The sequence below is a fragment of the Chiloscyllium punctatum genome, chromosome 19, assembly GCF_047496795.1.
Source record: "Chiloscyllium punctatum isolate Juve2018m chromosome 19, sChiPun1.3, whole genome shotgun sequence".
Taxonomy (NCBI): domain Eukaryota; kingdom Metazoa; phylum Chordata; class Chondrichthyes; order Orectolobiformes; family Hemiscylliidae; genus Chiloscyllium; species Chiloscyllium punctatum.
Window position 1 is genome coordinate 70,882,002 of NC_092757.1, and position 25,598 is coordinate 70,907,599.

Sequence of the window (25,598 nt, forward strand, 5' to 3'; positions counted from 1 at the left end):
TAGGCTGTCAGGGAAGGATGTGGTGGAAATGTGGGACTTTTTCAAGGAGCAGATACGACGTGTCCTTGATATGTATGTACCGATCAGGCAGGAAAGAAATGGTCGTGTGAGGGAGCCTTGGTTGACGAGGGAGGTTGAATGTCTAGTAAAGAGGAAGAAGGAGGCTTACATAAGGTTGAGGAAACAAGGTTCAGACAGAGCAGTGGAGGGATACAGGATAGCCAGAAGGGACCTGAAGAAAGGGATTAGGAGAGCTAAGAGAGGGCATGAAAAATCCCTGGCGGATAGGATCAAGGATAACCCCAAGGCATTCTATGCGTATGTGAGAAACCTGAGAATGACGAGAACGAGGGTAGGTCCGATCAAGGACAGTGGTGGGAGACTGTGTATTGAGTCGGAAGAGATAGGAGAGGTCTTGAACAAGTACTTCTCTTCAGTATTTACGAACGAGAGGGACTGTATTGTTGAAGAGGAGAGTGTGAAACGGACTGATAAGCTAGAAGAGATATCTGTTAGGAAGGAAGATGTGTTGGACATTTTGAACAACTTGAGGATAGACAAGTCCCCCGGGCCTGACGGGATATATCCTAGGATTATGTGGGAAGCAAGAGAGGAAATTGCAGTACCGTTGGCAATGATCTTCTCGTCTTCACTGGCAACGGGGGTGGTACCAGGGGACTGGAGAGTAGCGAATGTTGTGCCCCTGTTCAAAAAAGGGAATAGGGATAACCCCGGGAATTACAGGCCAGTTAGTCTTACTTCTGTGGTAGGCAAAGTAATGGAAAGGGTACTGAGGGATAGGATTTACGAGTATCTGGAACGGCACTGCTTGATTAGGGACAGCCAGCACGGATTTGTGAAGGGTAGGTCTTGCCTTACAAGTCTTATTGAATTCTTCGAGGAGGTGACCAAGCATGTGGATGAGGGTAGAGCAGTGGATGTAGTGTACATGGATTTTAGTAAGGCATTTGATAAGGTTCCCCATGGTAGGCTTATGCGGAAAGTCAGGAGGCATGGGATAGAGGGAAATTTGGCCAATTGGATAGAAAACTGGCTAACCGGTCGAAGTCAGAGAGTGGTGGTAGATGGTAAATATTCAGCATGGAGTCCAGTTACAAGTGGAGTTCCGCAGGGATCAGTTCTGGGCCCTCTGCTGTTTGTAATTTTTATTAATGACTTAGATGAGGGAGTCGAAGGGTGGGTCAGTAAATTTGCAGATGATACAAAGATAGGTGGAGTTGTGGACAGTGAGGAGGGCTGTTGTCGGCTGCAGAGGGACTTAGATATGATGCAGAGCTGGGCTGAGGAGTGGCAGATGGAGTTCAACCCTGCCAAGTGTGAAGTTGTCCATTTTGGAAGAACAAATAAGAATGCGGAATACAGGGTTAATGGTAGGGTTCTTGGTCAGGTGGAGGAACAGAGGGATCTTGGGGTCTATGTACATAGATCTTTGAAGGTTGCCACTCAGGTGGATAGAGTTTGTAAGAAGGCCTATGGAGTATTATCGTTCATTAGCAGAGGGATTGAATTCAAGAGTCGTGAGGTGATGTTGCAGCTGTACAGGACTTTGGTTAGGCCACATTTGGAGTACTGTGTGCAGTTCTGGTCGCCTCACTTTAGGAAAGATGTGGAAGCTTTGGAGAGGGTGCAGAGAAGATTTACCAGGATGTTGCCTGGAATGGAGAGTAGGTCATACGAGGATAGGTTGAGAGTTCTCGGCCTTTTCTCGTTGGAACGGCGAAGGATGAGGGGTGACTTGATAGAGGTTTATAAGATGATCAGAGGAATAGATAGAGTAGACAGTCAGAAACTTTTTCCCCGGGTACAACAGTGTGTTACAAGGGGACATAAATTTAAGGTGAAGGGTGGAAGGTATAGGGGAGATGTCAGGGGTGGGTTCTTCACCCAGAGAGTGGTGGGGGCATGGAATGCGCTGCCCGTGGGAGTGGTAGAGTCAGATTCATTGGCGACCTTTAAGCGGCATTTGGATAGGTACATGGATGGGTGCTTAATCTAGGATAGAAGTTCGGCACAACATCGTGGGCCGAAGGGCCTGTTCTGTGCTGTATTGTTCTATGTTCTATGTTCTAAACCTTTTTGTTCACATCAGCAGATCTGCGTCAATGTTATGTCTTGAACATGGTTGGGAAGATTTCACAACAAAGATGAAGCTGTATTTAATCTGTGCTGTCTTTTTAAGGTCACTGTGCAAGTACTTCCTATACAGAAGTAGCCTAGCAAGTCAACATATGCTATCCAACTATTGGTGATGTTGAGCTGTACAACCCATGAACCTGAGATTAATGAATGGAAAAATTTCCCTTTAGCTCTTAAAAGCAAACATGATTTTATTCAGGAGGACGTCATGCATGTTATTGTTCTGTTTTACACCCACAGCTGACCTCTTGCAGAGACATGCATCCCTCTTTCTGGAAACTTCTAATGCCCCCACATCTCCTCACACTCTACTGACGCAATTGCAACGAGGGATACGGAGAGGCAGTCAAACGAGCATTACCAGCGAAATGTCAGGATCTTCCGAGAGTATCTTCGCAACCAATATTGCGAGCAGTAAGTAAACGATCCAACCTGGATTCTTTTGGATTTCTACCTAACGTACACCAAGAGCGGAATCCTCTTGTCTCAGAAGAGGAGAGGTAGGAGGTGGACAAAGCATTTCATTAGGCAAGGTGATGGTGTAACTGCCACCACTGAATTAACTTTCTAATAGCAGGGTCCTTCCTGCCTCATTGCCAATTGAGGTCCTTAAGCAAAAGCATGAAGCATGTGCACTGCTTATCATCCAGAGCTGTGGGTGCCTGGAACCTTGTACCTGACTGAGGGCATAGTTGCAGGGCAAGAGGCCACTCAATGAGAACTGAGTCCCTTTCTTTCAGCCCGTTACTCCCCTCTGCTTGTGACCCATCCTCCTGCAACCCTGCTCTTAAATTATTAAACTAGCTCCTGGAGCCTTAGATCCCTGGCTTGCTTCCCCAGCAGCAGTCAGGGGCTTCCTGTAGAAGCTGCCAGCCTCTAGTTTGTTGACAAATCCTGCCAGACATGAGCTCTGCCCTTTTGTGGGTCAAATTCCAGAGGGAAGCCCACCAGTGCCCTCGGTCTGGTAGAAGATCTGGGACACCTTCCTGAGAAGTGCAGCAGGAGTCTCGTGTCAGATTTCCACTCGGCAGGCAAATCTTTGGGCACCAATGAAAGATTCCAACCCAGGAATCTATTTAAACAGTGGCCACTCCAGTGTTAATTATTGATTCAGTAGGACCCACATCTGTGGTATTTCCATGTTTTCCAATCTTTATTCTTGGAATATGCTGACACGGTAGGGACCTAAAATTTTATCCTCTTGAAAGCTGAGCTGCCTTTGGAAGTCCAACTCCAGGCTGACCTCAAACCTCCAAATTTGGATGCACGCTTCTCATGAACCTTTGTGCTAATTTCTCAAATTGAAATCTAGTTCAGATCATCATAATGGATACTAGGTAAGATGAAAACGAAAATTCTCCCAGTATCTTTTCTATCATTTTTTTTCTTCCTCAGTCACTCCATCCAAACAGATTAACTTGCTCCTTATTTCATTGTGATCGTGGGATTGTGCTGTGCACAAATTGGCTGCCATTTTCTTATGTAACACCAGGGATTGCATTTTAAAATTATTGTAAGATTTATAAGATTAAGACACTGAGCCCTCCAGATGATATGGGTGCCATCCTATAAAATGTAAATATATATTTCTTAAAACGTAGCCTTTAACACAGGTCGATTGCAAACTAAGTTGTCACAGTCAAATCTATTAGTTAAGACCAAACCTGAATTTATCTGTTTAATCCTTAGGTAAGAAGGGATGAGTGGGCCTGTAATATCATTACAGGTTGTTAGCAAAACATGATAGATGTGCAGCATTTAATTCTGGAAAGAGTTTTATACACTTAGAAATATTGCCATATTTATGATCGTATCACTGCTATTGTAGCCTCTGAGTTCAGTCCCCGAATATGATAAGCCACTCTGTTTTACAAAAACAATGAAGTCAGAATCGTGGACATAGCATGAGAAACATTCCCTGACATTTGGACAGAATGTGCATGTTCCAAGAGATTGCAAACATAGAGCTAATAGTGCACGGAAAAAGAAGTTAAAGCACACAAGTTGGTGTTTTCGGGTGCTTTGTAATCAAATGTGAATACACACTTTTAATGCCTCCACTATCAGGGACCTTATTTTAAGACCTTACTTTACAAAATCTGTTTTCAGCATTTTCCTACCATTGGTAGCTGGATGGCCATCTATGGCTTGTAGCTTTAAAAATATGGCAATTGATTTCCTGTTCATTACTAACCGATTAGGATTGTACATCAGTATACAGTTGCTCTTTTATGAAAGTGCAATTTGAACCAATTAAGTGAACATATTAATCTGTCAATTATGGCTCTGCTGAATTTTCAGCTAATTTACTTTTCCTTCACCAAATAAATTTCTATTTAGTATGAATATTATTCAATTGAATAATGACAAAAAAAATTCACTCAATGTGTTGCATCTAAAGCAATTATTTTCACTTACTGGTGCATCTTCTTTACTTCCCGCAATTTTATATCACACTTGCATGCAAACTCTCAAATGCAAAGAACAGGAACACATCATAATTAAACTGTTGGGAATTAACAATCAGTAAATAGAAAGCACGAGTTAAAAAACAACTGTCATGGGCTGGAAAATGATATTAAAAATGGGAAGCAACAGCGACTGCTTTAAAAAAAAGGGGGAACTAGAGGACACAGATTTAAACCAAAAGAACCAGAGGTAACATATGGAAAAACTTTGTTGTGCATCAAGTGATTAACATGCTGAGTTGGTGGATACAAATTCATTTTCCAAAGATAAGTACTTGAAGGAGAAAAAGGTGCAGGAATATAGGGAAAGAGCACGGGGTGAGACTGATTGGATTGCTCTTCACAGAAGCCAGTGCAAACTCAATGGGTTAAATGGTCTCTTCCTGTCCTGTGATATTCTGTGGAACTACAATTCTCCTGAGATCCCATTAAAGTCATAGATGGTGGAAAAAATGAGATTGATTCCTTTCAACCTGTTCTTTACATCTGGGAAGTCTAGCTCTGGCACATGATCAGAATGACAAAGTACAGAAGATGCAGATCACTGATTGTTAGGAATGTAGAGCAGTGTCTCTGCTCTGTAAAAGATCACAATCACACATTATTGCATCATTACTTACCATTATAACAAATCAATACTGTTAATGTATTGCAATATTCAGCCCCCAAATTCTTAGTTTAATATGTCTGTTTTTTCCCCTGTGGATTTGTATGGACTCTAAAACACAAATACTTCTGTGTTTGCCTTTCTATAGACTTCTCAGCAGTAATATGAGGCTGCAGGTTTGAATAATGCTTGTTTGGAGAGTCCATGTGAATGGGAGATTAGGGCAGAATATTCCGTGTTTGTGCTAATAAAACCGAAAGATACAAAAGGAGGAAGGAAAAAGACTATTAATGTTCTTCCTGTCTTTTTATGTTGTTTTTGTCTGTGCAATGTTCAGCTTGCTGCTAGAAATGTTGCTGTTTATTCCTTTTTAATGAACATTGTAATTAATGTTTTATAAGTATGTGGAATGTAATTCATTTTCAACGGTCAGTAATATGCTGTAATTGGACTTTTCACAGCATTTCTCCCTACAGCAGGCAATTTAATCAGCATTTCTTTAGTCTTTATATATGCAGCATTGGATCTGAATATTCATACTTCTTTCATGACTCACTCATCAGCAAATTAGCATCTTTAGCTGAGGAAGCCCTGCACCCATTACACTTAACTCATATTCATGGTGTCTTTGAGATGGTGTTTAAATCTATTTGGACAAAATTGAACATAATTGGCAATATTAATCACATCATCAAAAAATAGACAAAGATGAGGAAGACAATTTACCCCGTTTCACCTCATACGTCCAGAACGTGTCTCAATTGTAACATCGAATTGTTTTTAAGTGATTCGGAGCCTTTTGTCTTAGTCTTTACCCTTATGTCTATTTCATGTCCAGTTGTCCCTTTGTACCAAGAACTTCCCAACATCAGTCCTAAATTTGTCTTTAGTTAGCTTGTCTTCTTGGCCAAGTGTCACATTTGGTTCAAAATAGTATTACAGGTTTACCCTTTTAATAACATGACTTCAGAAAGATATATAAAGTAATTCTAATCATCTCTGCATGTTTGAAAGTCCCAATTTCTCCTGTCTTTTCTCTCAACTCACTTCTGAGATGTTAGGGGTCATTTTCATGACTCTTCTCTGAGTCACTTCTAAGTATTATTTTGCATTAAAGTGACCAGACTAGAGACAAGATTCAGTCGGTACTTTGCCGAGAGAGTCATACTCATGCAGCAGGTCTACCTCAAACTTGTGTTCTTGCATTTCTAGCAATTCCATTAAAAGCAAGTTTGTTAATAAAATAAACAAAAAGATACCACTTCCTTACCTAACTGGGATACTGGTGTGTCCTTACTGAGGAGTATGTTAATAACTCACAGTTATTTGATTACCTTGATCAACTTATTCAGTTTTTCAAATCAGCATCAGTGACCTCAACCCATATTGCATGAATCATATAATCTAATTTATTTTTAAATGTATTTAAAATGTTTAAATTGAAAGGCTGGTACTTCATTCTTTGCTGTGGACTTAAAAATACCATATTCAAGTATTCTTCAATTAAGGAAAAAAACATATGCACTGACAACATACCCTTCTATTTCAACCCCATATCTTTTGACTCCCTCCATTATTTCTGACTTTTTGCTCTACTTGTCTGACATCCAGAATTCTGGAACTAAACAAGATGAAAATTCCTCCAACTAAATATAGGCAATGCTAAAGCTATAACTTTAATGGAATCAAAATCTCTGTTTACAATGTTGATGGTGTATTTAAAATGGCTTCAACCACATGAGAACTCCATCACCAAGATTGCTTGCTTCCACTTCTATAACAAATTGTGTCTCTGCCCCTGCCTCAAGTATTCTGAAGATGATCCCTTCAACCATTTGTTTTTTAACTTGACTATTTCAATGCACTCCGCTCCAATTCTCATCTTTGACTGTACTTGAATTTAAGTCCATTCAAATCACCGCTGCCATATGTTAACTTGCGCTAGCCAAATCTGACCTATTATTGACTCCTGGTCCAGGAGACTTCACTTCTATGAAATGAATGCTTCATTTCTAAAATTCTAATCCTTCTGAGCAAATCCTAACTTGGCCTTGTTTCCTCTCCATATTTCTGTACTCTCTCCCAATATTTCTGCACCCCTCTAATTCTGGCATCCCCGATTTTTATCCTTCTATCGTTGGTGGCCTCTATCTTTGCCTTCACCTTAGTACTTCCTAACCCTCAAATTCTTGGCCTAAGCGTTTTCTCTGCCTCTCAACCTATCCATCCTCCATTTAAATGTTTAGTAAAACCTAACTCTTCAATTAAGCTTTTGGCCATCTTCCCTAACATTTTTGTAAGTCATTTTGCTTCCAGTTTTGTTGGATCAATCTTCTGTGAAAGTGTGGATATCTTGCTATGTTAAACATGATATATAAGTGGAATGTGCCATTCCCTCTTGGGTAGTCCCCACATACCATATTTTAACGGTACAATTTTTATTAGTAGCCAGATTTAGCAATGATTTCATTGAAAAGATTGGGATAGGTTTTTGGTCTTACCATCTAAGTGTAAAACATTGCCAAGATGAGGCAAATACTGAAAATCAGGAGAGAAGGATCACGTGACTATAACCAAGTCACTAGAACATCCACTATTTTAAATGTACAGAAAGTTTGAGGAGTGGGGAAGGACTGCACTCAGGCAATCCTTTATAGAAGTCAAGGCGCCAATAACTCTCCATGTTCCAGAGGGGTCAATATTGGAACACTTGGCCTGGGTACTTTGGTTGAAAATATGTCAGGATCATTATGGCCATCCATTGACCACCCCTGGCATTTCTTTGGCCAATTGAGTGAAGAGGGGTATAATAGTGATATTTTTATATCTTAGAGACATGCACTTTTGGGGCTTACACATGAACAATGATTGAGCGAGGCATGCAATGGAAAGCAACTGTGAAGATTGAAAGTCTGCAAAGTAAATGGTTTCAGAAAGAAAGGAGAGAAAATTGTTGGTTAATTTGAGCCTAGCCCCATGATGGCAAACTGACAGTGTCAGATGGGACAATCACTGTGCAACTCATTGTAAAGTAAAATCAGACAGGATTTATAATATGCATGTGATCTGGGACTGAGGTTGATAAAATTACCACCACCCCTTATTAAAAAAAAGACCCTGTCTGTTGACTATTAGAAACAGAATTGATTCTCAGGTGATTTTAAGGCAGTGGGGTGGTGTTTAAGAAATGGCTACAAATGACTTGAAGGCCAAACAGTGTTTGTAATCTAAATTCACGAAGGCAGCTAGCTAATCCTCTTCACCAACAGATATGTCAGTTTGTTTTGAAATGGAACATTCAGTAAAATGGTTAAAGCATTATATAAAGTTGAAATATTTATGCGGTGGTTTAATAACAATGGCAGCCGTTTATCTGCACAGTTTGACTGTTCTGGAGATTGATTGAAATAACCTTCAGCCTCATCCCTATTGCGGACACTAGCCCCACCTCCCAAGACAGTACGTGGCATATACTTAATGTCCTTACATGTTCCAACCACCTTGCAATTATTTTTAGCAAAAATAGATTTGTTAACATCTGTTAGTATTATGACCTCATTGGACAAGATGTATCTATGTACCATGCCAGTATTGCTCTGGGAGATATAAAATGATAATTTTTTGACATCAATTCAATCACTAAATTTTATCGTTCCTATGTTTACACATTCCTATTCTGAACTCATTTCATGAAAATTAATTTCCTTCTTACCAGAGTTTATCTATCAATCATGGTCCCGTTTTAAATTTGTGTCTGGAATCACTCTTGGTGCTCTGATTTTAAACAGTGAGCTTTGTCTTCAATGCGGCCCTGCAGATATTACAATCGAACAACACAGACCCCAGTCAAGAGTGTGGCTTGAAGATTATGTTTTAGTTTTCATTGAAGAATCACAGAGTGTTACAGTGCAGAACCATAGAATTCCTACAGTGTGGAAGCAAACCATTTGGCCCATCAAGCCCACCCAGATGCCCAGCCTATCCCTGTAACCCTGAAGTTCCCATGTCCCATCCACCTCACCTGCACATCTTTGGATTATGGGAGAAAACCAGAGCACTTGGAGGAAATCTACACAGACACGGAGAAAAAGTGCAAACTCCACACAGATACTCACCGAAGGCTGGAAATTGGGTCCCTGCCACTATGACACAGCACTGCTAACCACTGAGCCACGGTACTATCCAAAGGTGGCAATTCAGTCTATTGTGACTGCACTAGCATTTCAGATGAGCAACATTGCCTAGTGCCAATTCCCCGTAACCTTTCACATTATTTTTATCCAAACAATCATCTGTTGCTGGCTTGAATACCCCGATTGAACGTGCATCCATCACACTTCCAGGCAGTGTGCATTCCATAACCGAATTACTCACTGAGGGAGAAACGTTTTTCCTCATGTCAGTCCCAGCAACATCTTTGGGAAGAAGCAGAGTTAACATGTTGAGTTCTGATGACCCTTGACTTACCTTCTTCTCTCCAAGAAGAACAATCCCATCTTCTTCAAACTATCCTCATAACTTAAGTTTCTCATCCCTTGAACCATTTGTGTAAATTGTTTCTACACTCTTTCCAATATGTTCGCACTCTTCCTATAACATGGCACCCAGAAGTGTACACAATTCCCCAACAGAGGCCTAACAAGTGTGTTATGCAAGTTCAATATATACTCCTTGCTTTTGTACTCAGTATCCCAATGAATATTTGATTTGATTTGATTCGATTATTGTCACACATGTACCGAGTGACAAGTATCATTTTGTATGCTATCCAGGCAAATCATACCTTACATAAGTACATCAGGGTAATAGAATAGAACGCAAAATACCATGCTGCAGAGAAGTTGTGGAGTAATATATATTAATTCTAATACATGAGAGGTCTGTTCATTGGCCTGATAACAACAGGGAAGAAGCTAGTCTTGAATCTGTTGTGATTCGGAGATGCCAGTGTTGGACTGGGGTGTACAAAGTTAAAAATAACACGACACCAGGTTATAGTCCAACAGGTTTAATTGGAAGCACACTAGCTTTCGGAGCGACGCACCTTCATCAGTTGATTGTGGAGGGCTTGATACACAGAATTTATAGCAAAAATTTGCAGTGTGACGTAACTGAAATTATACATTGAAGAATTGATTGTCTGTTAAGCCTTTCATCTGTTCGAATACAGTGATAGTTTCACTTCTTTCATGTGTAAATCACAAAACCTTTTTTTTAAAGTTGCATTCTCGGGTTAGCTGTTAACAATGATGATAGCTAGACAATATGTTGAAGGTGTTAGCCCCCTGTGTTCTCTGTCTATGACCTGATGTTTAGATTGATTTTAATCTAAAAAGTGAGATAACAGAGTCTTACATAAATTCATACAGTTTTTGAGCTCAGAGTTCTTCATAAATGTATGTAGTTTTTGAGCAAAGTGCAATGTAACTCTGCAAGTACAAAACAATTCACCCCACAAAATATATATGTACATGTGGGTCTTTGTCTGTCTGTGTGTGTGTCTGTCTGGGGTGGGGGTTGTGAGTGTGAGAAAGTGTGTGTGTGTGTGTGTGTGTGTGTGTGTGTGTAGTGAGTGCAGAGTGTCTTAAGTCTGTGAGGGGGTGCATGTGTGGGAGTGTGTGTGTCTATATGGGTGTGTGTGGGTGTCTGTGCGCGCGTCTGTGTGTACCTGTATCCGTGTGTATGTGAGAGTGTGTGTGTGCAGGAATATCTGTGTGTGTGTGTGTGTAGTGCAATGGTGATCACCGGTAATGTAATGTGAACCCAAGGTCCCGGTTGAGGCCCTTCCAATGGGTACCGAACTGAGCTACCAGCCTCTGCTCGGCCGCTTTCCTCTGCTGCCTGTCCCGAAGTCCACCTTGGAGGATGGTCACCCGAAGGTCCGAGGCTGAATGTCCTGGACCACTGAAGTATTCCCCAACTGGGAGGGAACCCTCCTGTCTGTTGATTGTTGTGTGGTGCCCATTCATCCGTTGTCGTAGCCTTTGCTCGGTTTCCCCAATGTACCATGCCTCCGGGCATCCTTGCCTGCAGCGTATAAGATAGACAACATTGGCTGAGTCACATGAGTACCTGCCATGTACAAGGTGGGAGGTGTTCCCACGCGTAATGGTGGTATCTATGTCCACAATCTGACACGTCTTGCAAGACATGTCAGATTGTGGATGTAGATACCACCATTACGCATGGGAACACCTCCCACCTTGTACATGGCAGCTACTCATGTGACTCAGCCAATGTTGTCTATCTTATACGCTGCAGGCAAGGATGCCCGGAGGCATGGTACACTGGGGAAACCGAGCAAAGGCTACGACAACGGATGAATGGGCACTGCACAACAATCAACAGACAGGAGGGTTCCCTCCCAGTTGGGAGAGCATTCAGCCTCGGACCTTCGGGTGACCATCCTCCAAGGTGGACTTCGGGACAGGCAGCAGAGGAAAGTGGCCGAGCAGAGGCTGGTAGCTAAGTTCGGTACCCATAGGGAGGGCCTCAACCGGGACCTTGGGTTCATGTCACATTACAGCTGATCACCATTGCACTACACACACACACACACACACACACACACACAGATATTCCTGCACACACACACTCTCACATACACATGGACACAGGTACACACAGACGTGCACACAGACACCCACACACACCCTTATAGACACACACACACTCCCACACATGCACCCCCTCACAGACTTAAGACACTCTGCACCCACTTGTAATGAATGATGATAGTCAGCCTGTCCTTAGAAATGGAAACAAAGAAATCAAGGAAGGGAAGTGTAGAGTCAGAGAGGGACCAGATGAAGGTGAGTGAAAGATGGAAAATAGCAGCAAATCCTTTGAATTTTTCCAGTTCCAGACAAGAGCAGGAAGTAGCAGCAATACAGTCATCAATGCATTTGCAGAACAGCTTTTGGGAAAGGGCTCAAGTACAACTGGAATAAGGGATGTTTGACAAACGCACAAAAAAGGGGTATAATTAAGGCTGTTGTTGGGATCAATGGCCATGCCTTTTATTTGGAGGAAGTGAGACAAGTTAAAGGGGAAATTGTTGAAAGGGAGAACAAGCCCAGCCAGGCAGGCTAGTGTCAGGCTGGATGAGGACTGTTCAGCCTCTGTTCAGAGAAGAAGCAGAGAGCCCTGAGATTGCCCTAATTGGGTGAAGGCGTGGAGAGATTGCACATCCACAAGGAAGAGGAGGCCTTTAATGCCAGGAAACTGGAAATTGTTGACCTTAGGTAAGGCATCCAAAGAATCACAAAGGTAGGTTGATATAATCTACAATGTTTCCACGTTTTTTCAGTTCTGAAGAAGAGTCACTGGACTCTTTCCCCACAGTCAGGCCTGCTGAATCTCTCCAGCACTTTCCATTTTTATTTCTAATTGAAATACCTTGCTTTAGTGGATGGCTATTGTTTATACAGGTTCCTCCTCATTACAAGGTGAAGGCAAAAGGTCTGATCATGCCACAAAGATATGCAAATGTTTGATTTGTTTGTCTCGAAATCATTTTATAGTGTAGCCATGTATGACATGACACCCAGAACAGCCAGTTATATAATTGGATTTGCATCTTACATTCTGTAAATGGCTTGTTTCAACATGTCTGCTTAGGAATAATCAAAACAATTAATTATTGTTTCAATAGAGTTGAATTGAGCTAATATGATGTATTTTACAGAAGAAAATATTTATTTGTCATCCACAGTCACTACAAAATGGTGGGGGACAAAGAGGATAGACTATGCACTGTATTGTCCTGATACATTAACAGCTTTCCCAACTGTGGCTCTACCACACTTGTTCCACGCAAGCTACTGGGAATCAACTGATGTGTTGGCATTTGTTCTACGGCAGGTAACTCTCACAGATTATTTCTTGTTAAGAATAGTCATGGCTCTTTGAAACGGGCTAGTAAATAATATTTTAGAGTGAAGTTTGCAAAGGTCAGAAGTAGTCTTGTTGTGTTACATCTGCTGCTCTGGACATTGATGTGCCTTATTACCTAAACTTGTCTCACAAAATTTACTCTTATATTTGTTTCAAGTAGTAGCATTGTATGTACAGAATGTTGTAATACTTGTAGTGTCCTGTCACTCACATTGACGTGGAGCTGGTATGAGCTTGAGAAGCCAATGTTCAAACGTCAGACTGAAGCTGACAAAGTATAGGAACTTAGTTCACCTCCTGAGTAATGCATTAATCTGTTTTCCTCTAACTAACTTGCTTATTGAAGTCATTATACATCTCTGAAGCAGGCGGGACTTGAACACGGGTATGTTGGTCCAGGAGGAGGGACATTACCATTGCACCCCAAAAGTCCTCCAAGTAATGCATTACTTTGTACAACATAAATAGAACACAGCTGTTATGGGAATAAAAAAGGATGATCAGTTGTTGATGTAAATTAGAGTCCCCATTAGTGGATATCCTTCCACAAAGTGAAATGTATTGAGATAAAGTATTGTAAGATAACCTGTCATTTGTCATTATGACACACACTTGTAAGACAAAATATAAACCTGAGGATTGATCTGACAGAGGTCTTCCAGAATGTTAAAGGTTTTGGCCGAGTAGGTACAGAGATAGTACCTAATTGTGAGAGCATAAAACTGCGAGCCACCAATACAAGGTAATGACTGATTAATCCAATTGGGAGTTTGGGCAAAAGTTCTTTAAATAGGGAATGATTAGACTGTAAAAGAGGACAAGAGGAATTTGAATGGATTGAGGTTGATACATATAAGGTGAACACAAGGAAGAATGGAATGGAGAGAACGGCTGAAGAAGAAGAGGAAGAGGTTCATGAAGCACTAACACGGGCTGGCACCTGTTAGGCCGAATGGCCTTTTTGTGCTGTAATGTATGTAATAAGTATATTCTGTTACACAGACCTATCATTATGGTCAACAAAGGCAAAGCAGAAGATGCAGGAAATGGCTCAACAGTTCAGGCCACATCTGAGGAGAGAGAAACAGTTAACATTTCAGATCAATGACTTGTTGTTGTGGCCCCTTTGACTGCCTACCCAGTTTTAATTTCCATTGATATTCTTGCAGCGAGCTGGGGCCGATCTCATCCAATCAGCTTGATGGACGAAGGGAAACAGTCACCCTGGCTATATGCAAATAAAAATGAATGAAGCATGTCTGTCGACATCTTTCCTGCTGAAGTTCTACTTCATGACTATTATAGCCATGGAGCGTAACAACAAATAATTGTTAATGAGTTGGCTATAATCATTTAACAAAAGATCTGTAAACTGATGACAGGTATTAAACTGGGACTGCATTGTATGCCTAAAATTAACTTTGAATTAGCACTTTCTCTGCAGCTTTCTGCCAGTCAAGGTTTATAAATGTGGCTGTGTCATTTCCAAGAGGCTTTTTGTAATAGTTCAGGAAAATTATGAATACTGTTCTGGCAGAATACATCAAAGAGCTTGAATTAAGAGGAATATTTTGTTATTTATATTGTATTAGCTTGTTATAAACGTGCTAATCTTGTCATTTTAAACGCTGATAATGTGAATAGATGTTCTAGAATACTAATTACTGGGAATAATGTTTCATACATGGTGTTGATAACAAGAGCATTCTTGTGACATTCATCAATCTGGTACATTTTAAAACAAAGATGCTGGTCTTGGGTGAAAAATGAATATGGCATAACATTCCTCTGCAATTTCACACGGTTTTTTTTTGTTTATTCACTTGGTTTGTCCACTTGTCAACTTGGAGTGACCTACAAAGGAAAATGAATGGGAGTTCAACCCTATGGTGCAATCTTATTGGTCTGCAGGAATTATATGATTGTCAAACCTCTTCAGATATTGGCTTTGAGTTTTTTTTTATTGGTTGTTGCCAATATCTTCTCATCTGCCTCTGTTAACAGTGATCCTGTCAACCAGCAGCTACTTCTGATTACATATAGCAACAACCCATTCCTGAGTTAGAATAGCATGGTGGCTCAGTAGTTAGTACTGCTGCCTCACAGCGCCAGGGACCTGGGTTCAACACCAGCCTCGGGCAACTGTCTATGTGGAGTTTGCACATTCTCCCCGTATTTGCGTGGGTTTCCTCCAACAGTGCAAAGATATGCAGGCTAGGTGGATTGGCAAATTGCTCATATTGTCCAGGGATGTGCAGGCTAGTTGGGTTAGGCACGAGAAATGCAGGGTTACAGGGGTAGGGTAAGGTGGTGGGTGTGTGTGGAATGCTGTTAGGAGGGTTGGTGTGGACTCGATAGGCCGAATGGCCTTCTTCCAAATTGTAGGAATTCTGATTCAATGAGTCAGTTCCACACCCAAGTCTGCCCAGTCACAGCCTAATCATCACCTTCAGAGTTCAACACTGAGTTAATCTTCATCCAAGCATGGCTACTTCCCTAGGTTGGTTATACTTCCACTCAATCCGGGAGCTAACCTTAGACTGCAGAAACCACTTCTAACCAACCCCATCGTATCACTGACCTCTTAGTCCTGGCCTGTATCTTTTCTGCATTCAACTTATAGGCAGCACGGTGGCTCAGTGGTCAGCACTGCTGCCTCACAGCGTCAGTTCAATTCTCACTTCAGGCAACTTTCTGTGTGGAGTTTGCTCATTCTCCCTGTGTCTGTGTGGGTTTCCTCTGAGTGCTCGGTTTCTGCTCTCTATCCAAAGATGTGCAGGTCAAGTGAATTGGCCATGCTAAATTGTCCCAATAATTGTGTTAGGTGCATTAGTCAGAGGGAACTATAGGGTAGGGAAATGGGTCTGGGTGGGTTACTCTCTGGATTTTCGGTGTGGACTTGTTGGGCCGAAGGGCCTGTTTCCATACTGTAGGGAATCTAATCTAAAACTTTCTATGGTGCCGTTATGTTTAAGGTGGAGAAACTTAGCTTATATTCTGTTTCCAATTACTCTCTGGTAAGCTTAAAGAATGAATGTAACAAGGTGCAAACCAGGAGAAAGTTGGTACAATGTGTTAGGTAAGGGGTAGATGTAGGGGTTTGGGTGGGTTGCGCTTTGGCGGGGCGGTGTGGACTTGTTGGGCCGAAGGGCTTGTTTCCACACTGTAAGTAATCTAATCTAATCTAATCAATAGAGAGTGTGCCAATGTAGATGCTTGAAAATGGTTGGTCAGAGGCAACCAGGGAACAGGCATAATGGAAGCCGCAGGAAGTGCTGGAGAAACTCAGCAGGTCTGGCAGCATTTGGAGCCGGAGAAATAGTGTTGATGTTGTGAGTCCAGTGTTACTTCTCTTCAGGACTGAAGGAGTATGGAAAATTGATTTTTTTATGCTTTAGAAAAGGTAGGGAGGGAGGAGCAGGTTGAACAGGTAGGAAAGTTACTCACAAAGGCAAAGAGAGAGGTAGCTGAGAACCATATAGAGGAATAGTAGGTGGTAACATTAGGTATATCAAAAAATAGGTCTGTTCCTTTGAAAACAAACTCATGCAGAAGTGTAATGATTGCAATGATGTTAGCTAGGTTGATCTCATGGAATATGAGTTCCCTGATAGGGGCTATTATTCTGGTCCAATCAGAAAACCCTGGCTGACAGATAAGAAATGAAGGGTCAGACAGCCTGTTCACTCTAATAGCTGGCTCTGAAGAAGCTGGATTAGTACGAAGGACTGTCCGCATGTAAATAAAGGGTGACTTGGTGAAGGAATACCATCCTCAGTGGAGTTGTTTCAAACCGGAAACAGCAGCAGAGGATGAGGATGTTTGTAGGGGGCAGAAGTAATCAAACGGAAGATAGCGTTCATGGTCTGAAGTTATTGAACTTAATGTTGAGTCCTAAAGGCCATAAAGTGCCGAACAGAAAATGAGGTGGTGTTTCTGCAGCTTGCATTGGGTTTTGCTGGAGCACTACAGCAAGCCCAGGGCAGAAACATTAACATAAAAGCAAGATGGTGTCATGAAATAACGAGTTACTGAAAAGGTGGGGTCATACATGTGAACAGAACAGAGTTTGTCCCACAAAATAGACATCCAGTCTGTGCCTGGCCTTGGTATTGTAAGGGAAACCATATTGTGAGCAATGAATACAGTAGAAAGATTGCATGCCCATAGTGAAGAGAAAATGACTGAGGCCAGAAAATGAAATTTGTGAAACTGACGTGAAGCATCAGGAGAATCATGAATGTAGGTGTGAGGAGGCCGGTTTAAGGGAGAAAAAATAGAATCAAAATAGAAAGATGTAAGTTCAGTTAGGAAGGAACAGGCTGAAACGCTGAGTCAGCCAGAGCAGTCCTGTTTGTCGAGTTTGGAAAGGATGGAGCTGTATGAGAGAATGGGGAACTATGAGGTGGAAGGCTGTGGAGGTGTGATTCCCAGAGGAGATGAAAACATTGACAGCCCTGGAAGAGCAGCTTGATGTTCAATTACGGAGGCATGGGACTCGTGGAGACGGGAAGACATTTATGAAAGTTGGCATTCAGCCTCTGTAAGGTGCAGTTCTTGACAATAGCACCACCCTGGTCAGCAGGTTTGATAATGAAAGCAGGGTCAGACCTGAAGTGTGGCAGGTTAGAATGGGTGACACAGGACACCTTCTACATAAAGGTCATGAAGGTCAGCTGTAATGACATAATGATCAGCCACTCTGTGATCATTGAGTTAGTGTCATGAAAAATGGTACTGGAGTAGAGTAATCATTTAATTGATTTATGAAAAATAAACTGTTCATCATACACTTTTAAAGCATTTGTGACTTGTTTTATGATATGAGCTATCAAAGATTTATACTAAGATGCTGCATGTTTATGGTGTCTGTGCTAACAAACTGTGCAATTGCATTCATGCTGTGCTTGCCTTAGGAACGCTGGACTTAGGTGTAGGCCATGTGGCCCTTTGATCCTACTCTGCTATACAATCAGATCACTGAATTCATTGTGGTTACAATTCCACTTTTGTGTTTCCTCCCAAATATCTATCTAAGTTAGCCTTGAGTAAATTCCGTTACTCAAATTCCACTGTCATCATGGAAAGGGATTCTCAGTTGCAAATATTGACATAATTTAATAAATTTGACTTGGAAAATTGGAACTGGATTAATTAAAGCTGTTTTAAGGCTTTTTTTCAGTAAAAGATACATTGTCTGCTCTGTGCCTATCAGGCTATCATTTATGCTTACAGCGAAAGCATACTGAAGTAGTTATTTTTATGGTTTCTCTGTAAAAGAACTATAAGTAATGTGTACCATATTGGAGATTGCTCTGTATCAATGTGTTTTTGGTATTTATAGCTGAAGCTTTTCCAATTACAGGTAATGAGGTATGAAAGTGTGAATATAAAGGAGAATGACAGCAAGGATTCATCCACGTGCAATGAATCAAGTCCACGGGAGAAGTGGCTTCGCAGACGAACACACGTGAAGCTTAGGGTTTGTGCAAATTGTGTTTGATTGAGAAATAAAGAAATAGATAAAGAAATAGATGATATGATAACAACCTCTTGGTAGGCAATGTACTTGTGACTTGCCTAATCAATTCCAGCCTTTGGCGACTGTCTGTGTGGAGTTTGCACATTCTTCTCTTGTCTGCGTGGTTTTCCTTTGGATGCTCCGGTTTCCTCCAACAGTTCAAAGGTGTGCAGTTTAAGTGGATTGGCGGTGGAAAATACAGGGTTACAGGGATAGTGTTGGAGGGTGGTGGGGGGGGTGGGGGGTGGGTCCAGGTGAGATGTCAGCGTGGACTTGATGAGCTGAATGTCCAGCTTCAACACTGTAGGGAATCTATGGTTCTAATTTGTTTATTACAGATTTTTGTGCTGCAGCCCCTTCTTGACTGCAATGCTGCCATTTTGTGGCCAAAAGCAGAATTGACACAATTACTTCAATGTATTTTAAATTCAAGTCTTTGCTCTGTACACATAAACAAATTGTGCTTTGAGTCGTAACATCTTCTCTAGAAATGGACACAAAAGCCCATTTAGAAAACATTTATTTCTGCCATCGTCTCAAGTGCAAGCAGAAGCAAAACCTTAAATGAGCTTGGAGCAGATTGCTTGCAACTCAAGACTAGAGCAACCTTAACCTATTTGCAACCTCACTACTAATTGTACCAAATGGATGTTATGTATCTAAGTAACATTTATATATATAATATTTGTTATCTGTGCACTTGTGTCAATTTATTTTGAAACAAGATACCTGTCAATTGTGCAAAAGGTGTTTGGAATAAGCAGTTCATTCCAACATCAATGATATGGTTTATATATCACAGTTCTTCTTGGATACACACTTAGTCGAATGAAGTTGCTATGCTTTGGCCTTCCTCCCAGATTTATGTTTAACAAAGTCTCTCCAATTATGCTCTATTTAATCTGCTTTGGTAATGAGAGAAAAGCTACTTAGGTTTTTACATTTATTTTTACTTTCCTATTGCAAATTCCAGGCCTCAGCTCATAATATTATAGCGCACATCATACCACAATTCATCTGGACCAATAAATCAACCAGAGGGTGGTGTAAAACCATTGGGGACAAGTTCAATTAGCCTCTCTAACATAATCTTATATTATAAAAGTACTTTACAGACCAGTCATTTTACAAAATAAATTGCTCTATTTGGCACCAATGACTTGTCATGGTTTATGTAGTAAATCACCAGGCCATTTCTAGTTTTAAATAGATTCGATCTACTTTTTTAAGACTGCAGAAGAAATACTACAGTTAGCAAAAATGAGCACAGAATGCTGTCAAACCCAATATTTACAAACATTAGCATCATCACGTGTGTACTTGTTGCTTTCATAAATTGCAATTAGAGCCTTACACCCTTCCTAATAACCCATTTGACAGGAGAAATCTGCTCCTGTCCTAGAGTATCCCCAGTACGGTTTCCCATTAACTCCATCAGATACATGTAGAATAAGTACATACTGAATCTCCACTATAATACTGCAACTCATTCATTACTGTTCCAGATGGGATACCTCAAAGCTTCTTGTTGCACCCATCCCTTTGGTTTGGGTGCAACAAGTTTAATTTGTTTTTTGCAAAAACAGCATCCCTTCCCTTGTGGATATCCTTTTTCCAGACAAAATTAATTTGTGCATTAAAAGGAGCCAATTTACCCAGACATTCTTGAGTTAACAAAAACAGAGTTTATTACTTACTAAAGGCAAGGAGAATTAGTAATATAGTACACACACACGCACACACACACACACACAAACACAGGAGAAAAATTGGTAATGTAGTATATACACACATACAGACACACACACACAGGAAAATAATTAGTAATATAGTATAAATGCACACGCACACACACACACACAGGAGAAGAATTAGTAATGTAGTACATATGCACACAGATTTAAAATGAGAGCTCAGTCCAACAAGTCAAAACTGAAAAAAAGGTTATATGGATCAGTATCTTAACTGTTTGTGAAAAGCACATAAGATGATGCTATGAGAATAATTGGGTTGGATCAGTGGTGCTAATGTTAGCAATTGAACAGATGACTTTTAAGATTCTTGATTTTTAGGCTGATGGAAGTTCGTTTGTCCTGATTCCTCCTTTAACTAGTTTGTGGCATGTGGAATGATAAAAATAGTCTTTACTGCGTAACTAGGGGATAGTTCTTTGACTGTGATCTTTGCAGCACACTAACTCTTGAACACAAGCTGGTATACATGAGAGCATTCAGTCCGACTGGTCCAATCCAGTGCAGTTGGACTGCCTTTTAAACCTCCATCTTGGTGCATTCTTCAAAGTGAAAAACATCAAATGTGTTTGCAGTTTGGGCCATAATCATCAGTTGTTGACTCTGGGATTGTCAGCCCCTCTTTATCTTTATAGTTGCAAGAGATCACAGCTCAGCCCATTTGAAGTTTCTTTGACACGCTTAGGTGTTATATTCCATCAGAAGATTTTATAGCTCCGTATTATTTTATCTCTATAGCAGTCTTCTTTAAAATTAAATTAAAAATCACACAGCACCAGGTTATAGTCTGACAGGTTAGTTTGGAAGCACTAGCTTTCGGAGCGCTGCTCCTTCATCAGGTAGCTGTCCTCCAAAAACTCTGAAAGCTAGCGCTTCCAGATAAACCTGTTGGACTATAATCCGGTGTTGTATGATTTTTAACTTTGTCCACCCCAAGTCCAACACCAGCTCCTCCACTTCTTTTAAATAAAATACGTTCGGGAATTAAAGGATTAAAATGTCCGCAGCACTTTGGCGTTGTGACCTGTGGTCAGGGCAATAATCATGCAGTTCAGCTTGATTTCAAAAAGTCTTAATTGAGAATAGTTTTTAACACAGACTCCAACCTGAAATCAAAAACTAGAAAAGTAGGTGGGAGTAGAACTTCAGCAATGTGAACCTTGTGTTTTCTCTTTGCCTGTGTCGCTAACCCTACCCCATTACATGTGGAAGATGACCACAGGACTATTATGAGGATGCTATAGTCTCCATTGGAACACCTTGCTGCAAGATTGTGAGAGCAGCCATACTATTGAAGGATAAAAATTACCATGATGTTTTCTATTTGGATTTTAAGCCTGACAATTGCTCTGAGACTGAATGTCTTATGGTCCTTTACATTTTTAACTCCTTCTTGTAAAACTGTTCCTTTTGCCCTTTTGTGTAAGTGATGGATCATCTCATTCCACCATTTACATTTAATTATCGTACATTTGCCTCAGTGAGGGTAAATTATTCAACCAACAATACCAACAATAAAAGTCAACTAAATGAGTAAACGCGGAATGCTAAGGTTAAAGCGATAAGAAACAGCTAAGAAATAATGCCAAGAAAAATGTTGACATTCAAAAAGGGAGTGGGAAATGGGCTAGACATGTAAACGTCTTTGACAGTTCACTAATCTTTAAATATTGGTAAAATGTCACTCCCATTAAATGAATCTTGTTTGAACCTTACTTTCAGTTGGTCTGAATACTAGAAACATGTCACAGTTGTACTTTCCTAAACTGTACCTGCCCTGTCTGTTAGCGTGCTCCCCTTTATTCCTGCCTACTAATGCATTAGTGTCCTGAGATAGTCATGTATTGAACAAGCTTTGCAGAGCTTTTAACAGCATTGCTCAAATAACTAGTAAGGTAAGCAAATTGAAACCATTTTTCATCTGAAGACTGTGTCATAAGCTGTATCTAACCAATCCAATCTCCCAGATGAGCAGAGGAAACCTCTAAGATAACAAAGCACTGATATTTTTTACTGACCCTCAAAGTAATTGAGTAAATCCATGGGACATGAGACCCACAAATTCAATTCTGCTTAATCACATTCCTGGATGATACACCTTTATGCAAAGCGAACCATTGAGTCAGCATTTGGTCAGTTTTGTAAATCAGTTTTTCATGATAGAAACTAAAAATAGATGAGCAGCAGGAAATGTTCTTCCTCGTATTGATAGTTATTTAGTTTTTTTATTGTCTTGTCATCAAGATTCTGGTCTCTACTGTTCTCTCTTGGGTTTAATTCTGATTGACAGGTACCTGAGAACAAAGATTCTCAGTGTGAATCACATTATCAGACACTGATCTGTGCTTAACTGATGGAGTTGGGAGGATAATTGGACTTCTATTCATCCTATTTGTAAATTAGAGAAAATATTGTGACAATTGATGTGTTTTGCACCTCTTGTCAACCTGAGATCACTGAGATATATTTTGAACATGAGATTGACAGATTAGGAAAGGAGTGATGATCTTTTCCAACCCCTCAGTGTGATACTTACACAAGCTGATCTGGAGGTTTCGAAGGCAAATGGACACACATCTCTTATTGTCTCAGTTAGCAAATTCAGACACAATACAAGTGGTAGAGGTGCTGCTCTTGACCTCAAATTCTCTGGGCTTGGAAAGATAAAAATAAAAAATAAACAATGCCAACACTCCTCTTGAGTATTAACTAGGAATCCCCAGTGGATGTGAAAACATTGCTCAGTATCAGAGTTGGGACATTGCGTAGAGAACAGAACACAGGTGAGACCTCTTCTGGAGTACTGTGTCCAGTTCTGGTCACCCTGTAAAAGGAAGGATATAAAGCTGGAGAGAGTCCAGAAGAGATTTACTAGGATGCTGCCAGGAATGCAGGATGTGAGTTATAAGGAGATGCTGGATAACTTGGGACTTTTTTCAATGGAGCATAGGAGGTTGAGATGTGACCTTATAAAGTTTTATAAAATAATGAGGGGTATAGATAAGGTGAATGGCAAGTGTCTTTTCTCTAGGGAGGGGAATTTCAAGTCTACGTGGCATATTTTTAAGGTGTGAGGAGAAAGATTTAAAGAGATGAGGGGCACAGAGTGGTTCATGTGGTGAAATGAACTTCCAGAGAAATTGGTGGATGCAGCTACACATAAAATGTTTAAAAGACATTTAGATAACTACATGACTAGGTCATGTTTGGAGGGATATGGGCCAGGTGCAGAAAGGTGGGATTATGGTTGTCATGGACTGGTTGGACCAGAGGATCTCTTTCTGTGCTGTATTACTCTATGCCTCTATGTGGTTACCCAGATAAAATGGACCTGAATTAAACTATGATGAATACCCTTGGTTCATTGGTCTGAACATACTCAGATGGACCCACTTCTAAATAACAACATCCTGGACATTTTACTAATCGGTTAAGGGCTCTGCAACTGGAATCTTCTTGGAATATAAGACAGTATCTTTAGGGTGGGAGGGCAAGTTGGTTGAAGGAAGTTCCATGGGAAGGGGAAAAACTAAATCAAAAAGGGATTTGTGATTGATTAGCAAATATTGAGAAAATATTGTCTGCAGTTCTTTGAATGAATAATGATTAGTAACACTATAAAATTCTTTTTTCTCAGAATGTGACGGCCAACCACCGAGCCAATGATGTTATCACAGCAGAAGGTAGCCCTCAGATATTGATGGGAAGATTCATGTATGGTCCTCTAGACATGGTCACCCTGACTGGAGAAAAGGTATAAAGATGTTGGTTATACTAAGTAGAAAATGTTCTCATACAATTGCTGCCGAGATATCAATTCTGCCCTCTTGACAAATGAAAACAACCTCTTCAGAATAAAAAAAAAGTGCTTGTGAAAAATAAATGAAAACTGTAGAAGTATGAAGTATAATAAATTATTCCAGTGTGGTATGTTGTGTTATAGTCATACTTGTAAATAAATTCTGATTTAAGTTTTAGCCAGAACAGAAGCAGAGGATGGTTTCGTGGACGAGGTGAGGTCAGACATACCATGCAGGGCAAAAAGGAGGAAAAGGAGAATGAGGCAAATTCAGGGCCAGAGCAGTGGGAAACTAAAGCCAGTTACATTAGATGTCACAGAGAAAGGGAGTAATCTAGCAGAGGCAGCTGATTGATTGGTCTTGGTCTTACTGAGAAAGAAGACCATGAATCCATATTGTTAAAATATGAATGGAGGGGACAATGAAAACTGGTTTCAGAAGATTGAAGAAGGGATAAGAAACCTAGTTTTATCTTTTCATTGATTCTGGAACAGTATGTAGTTTTAGCTGATGAGAGTAGGAGCCCATGGTGTTGAATCTGTTGTTTGATACTAAACCAATTGTCCATCATATACCTTTCCGTCTATCTCCTTTAAATTTAAAGTTGCAGAGATGAGGACTGTATCAGGAATAATGTTCTTACTGGAGTCAGGGCATCAATGATAGGGGTGAGGGTGCAGTTGAGCAAATGGGTAGCTGCAGAATGTTATAAACGGGTTCAAGTTTATTATGGAGATTCTGAAAGTGCAGTTGTAAGTGATTTCGGAGATTTGTTTTTAGCGATGAGCAAAGCAGGACTTATGATTGGGGGAATGGAAGGAGACGAGGAAGGATGCTTGTGGAAAGAAGACTGTAGGCATAGTTCATACAATAGGAGGAATGTTATCGGGGTTTGAGTAACGTGGGCTATGGTGAAATGTTTAGCAGAATCAGCATTAAGGTCCACCTCATGGCCAGGAGCAACCAATGCCATCTTTTCTGCTTTTCACAGATGTAAAAAGGCAAACTAAGACAGTGCAAGGCAGGGATTCCATCTGCATCTAAATAGGTTTGGAATGACTGTGCATTATAGCAGAGAGTGAAGAGCCTCGAGATGCAGCCTGTCTATGAACTGGGTGTGTATCCCGAGGGCACAATGTCCTTGCTGCACATCCTGCTCATGGATCAGAGATGTGCCACGAGATTCTTGCTAGGCAAATACAGGCCAATCTATGGGGATTTACACTTGTTAAATGCTTTGTTAATGCCACATTAATATTGAGATGCTTACATTACTCAGTTCACTGAACAACTTAAGTGTCTGGAAAACTTTGACAAGGAAACCAGAGGAAGGACTTGGTAAATTCAGCTCCCCACTTGCTCCAAAATGATCTCTGTGTTGGAAATCAGACACCAACA

General features: G+C 40.7%; 1 protein-coding gene across 5 annotated transcripts in view; it reads left to right on the forward strand.

Annotated features, from left to right (window-relative positions):
- pitpnm3 (PITPNM family member 3) overlaps positions 1-25,598 on the forward strand; it is a 668,094-nt gene that overhangs the window by 613,086 nt on the left and 29,410 nt on the right. For all 5 annotated transcript variants that reach the window (XM_072589641.1, XM_072589638.1, XM_072589639.1 and 2 more), the window contains 4 exons: positions 2,398-2,571; positions 12,947-13,095; positions 18,494-18,610; positions 24,038-24,154. In XM_072589641.1, the coding sequence (XP_072445742.1) occupies positions 2,398-2,571; positions 12,947-13,095; positions 18,494-18,610; positions 24,038-24,154 (557 nt within the window). The remainder of the gene's footprint in view (positions 1-2,397; positions 2,572-12,946; positions 13,096-18,493; positions 18,611-24,037; positions 24,155-25,598) is intronic.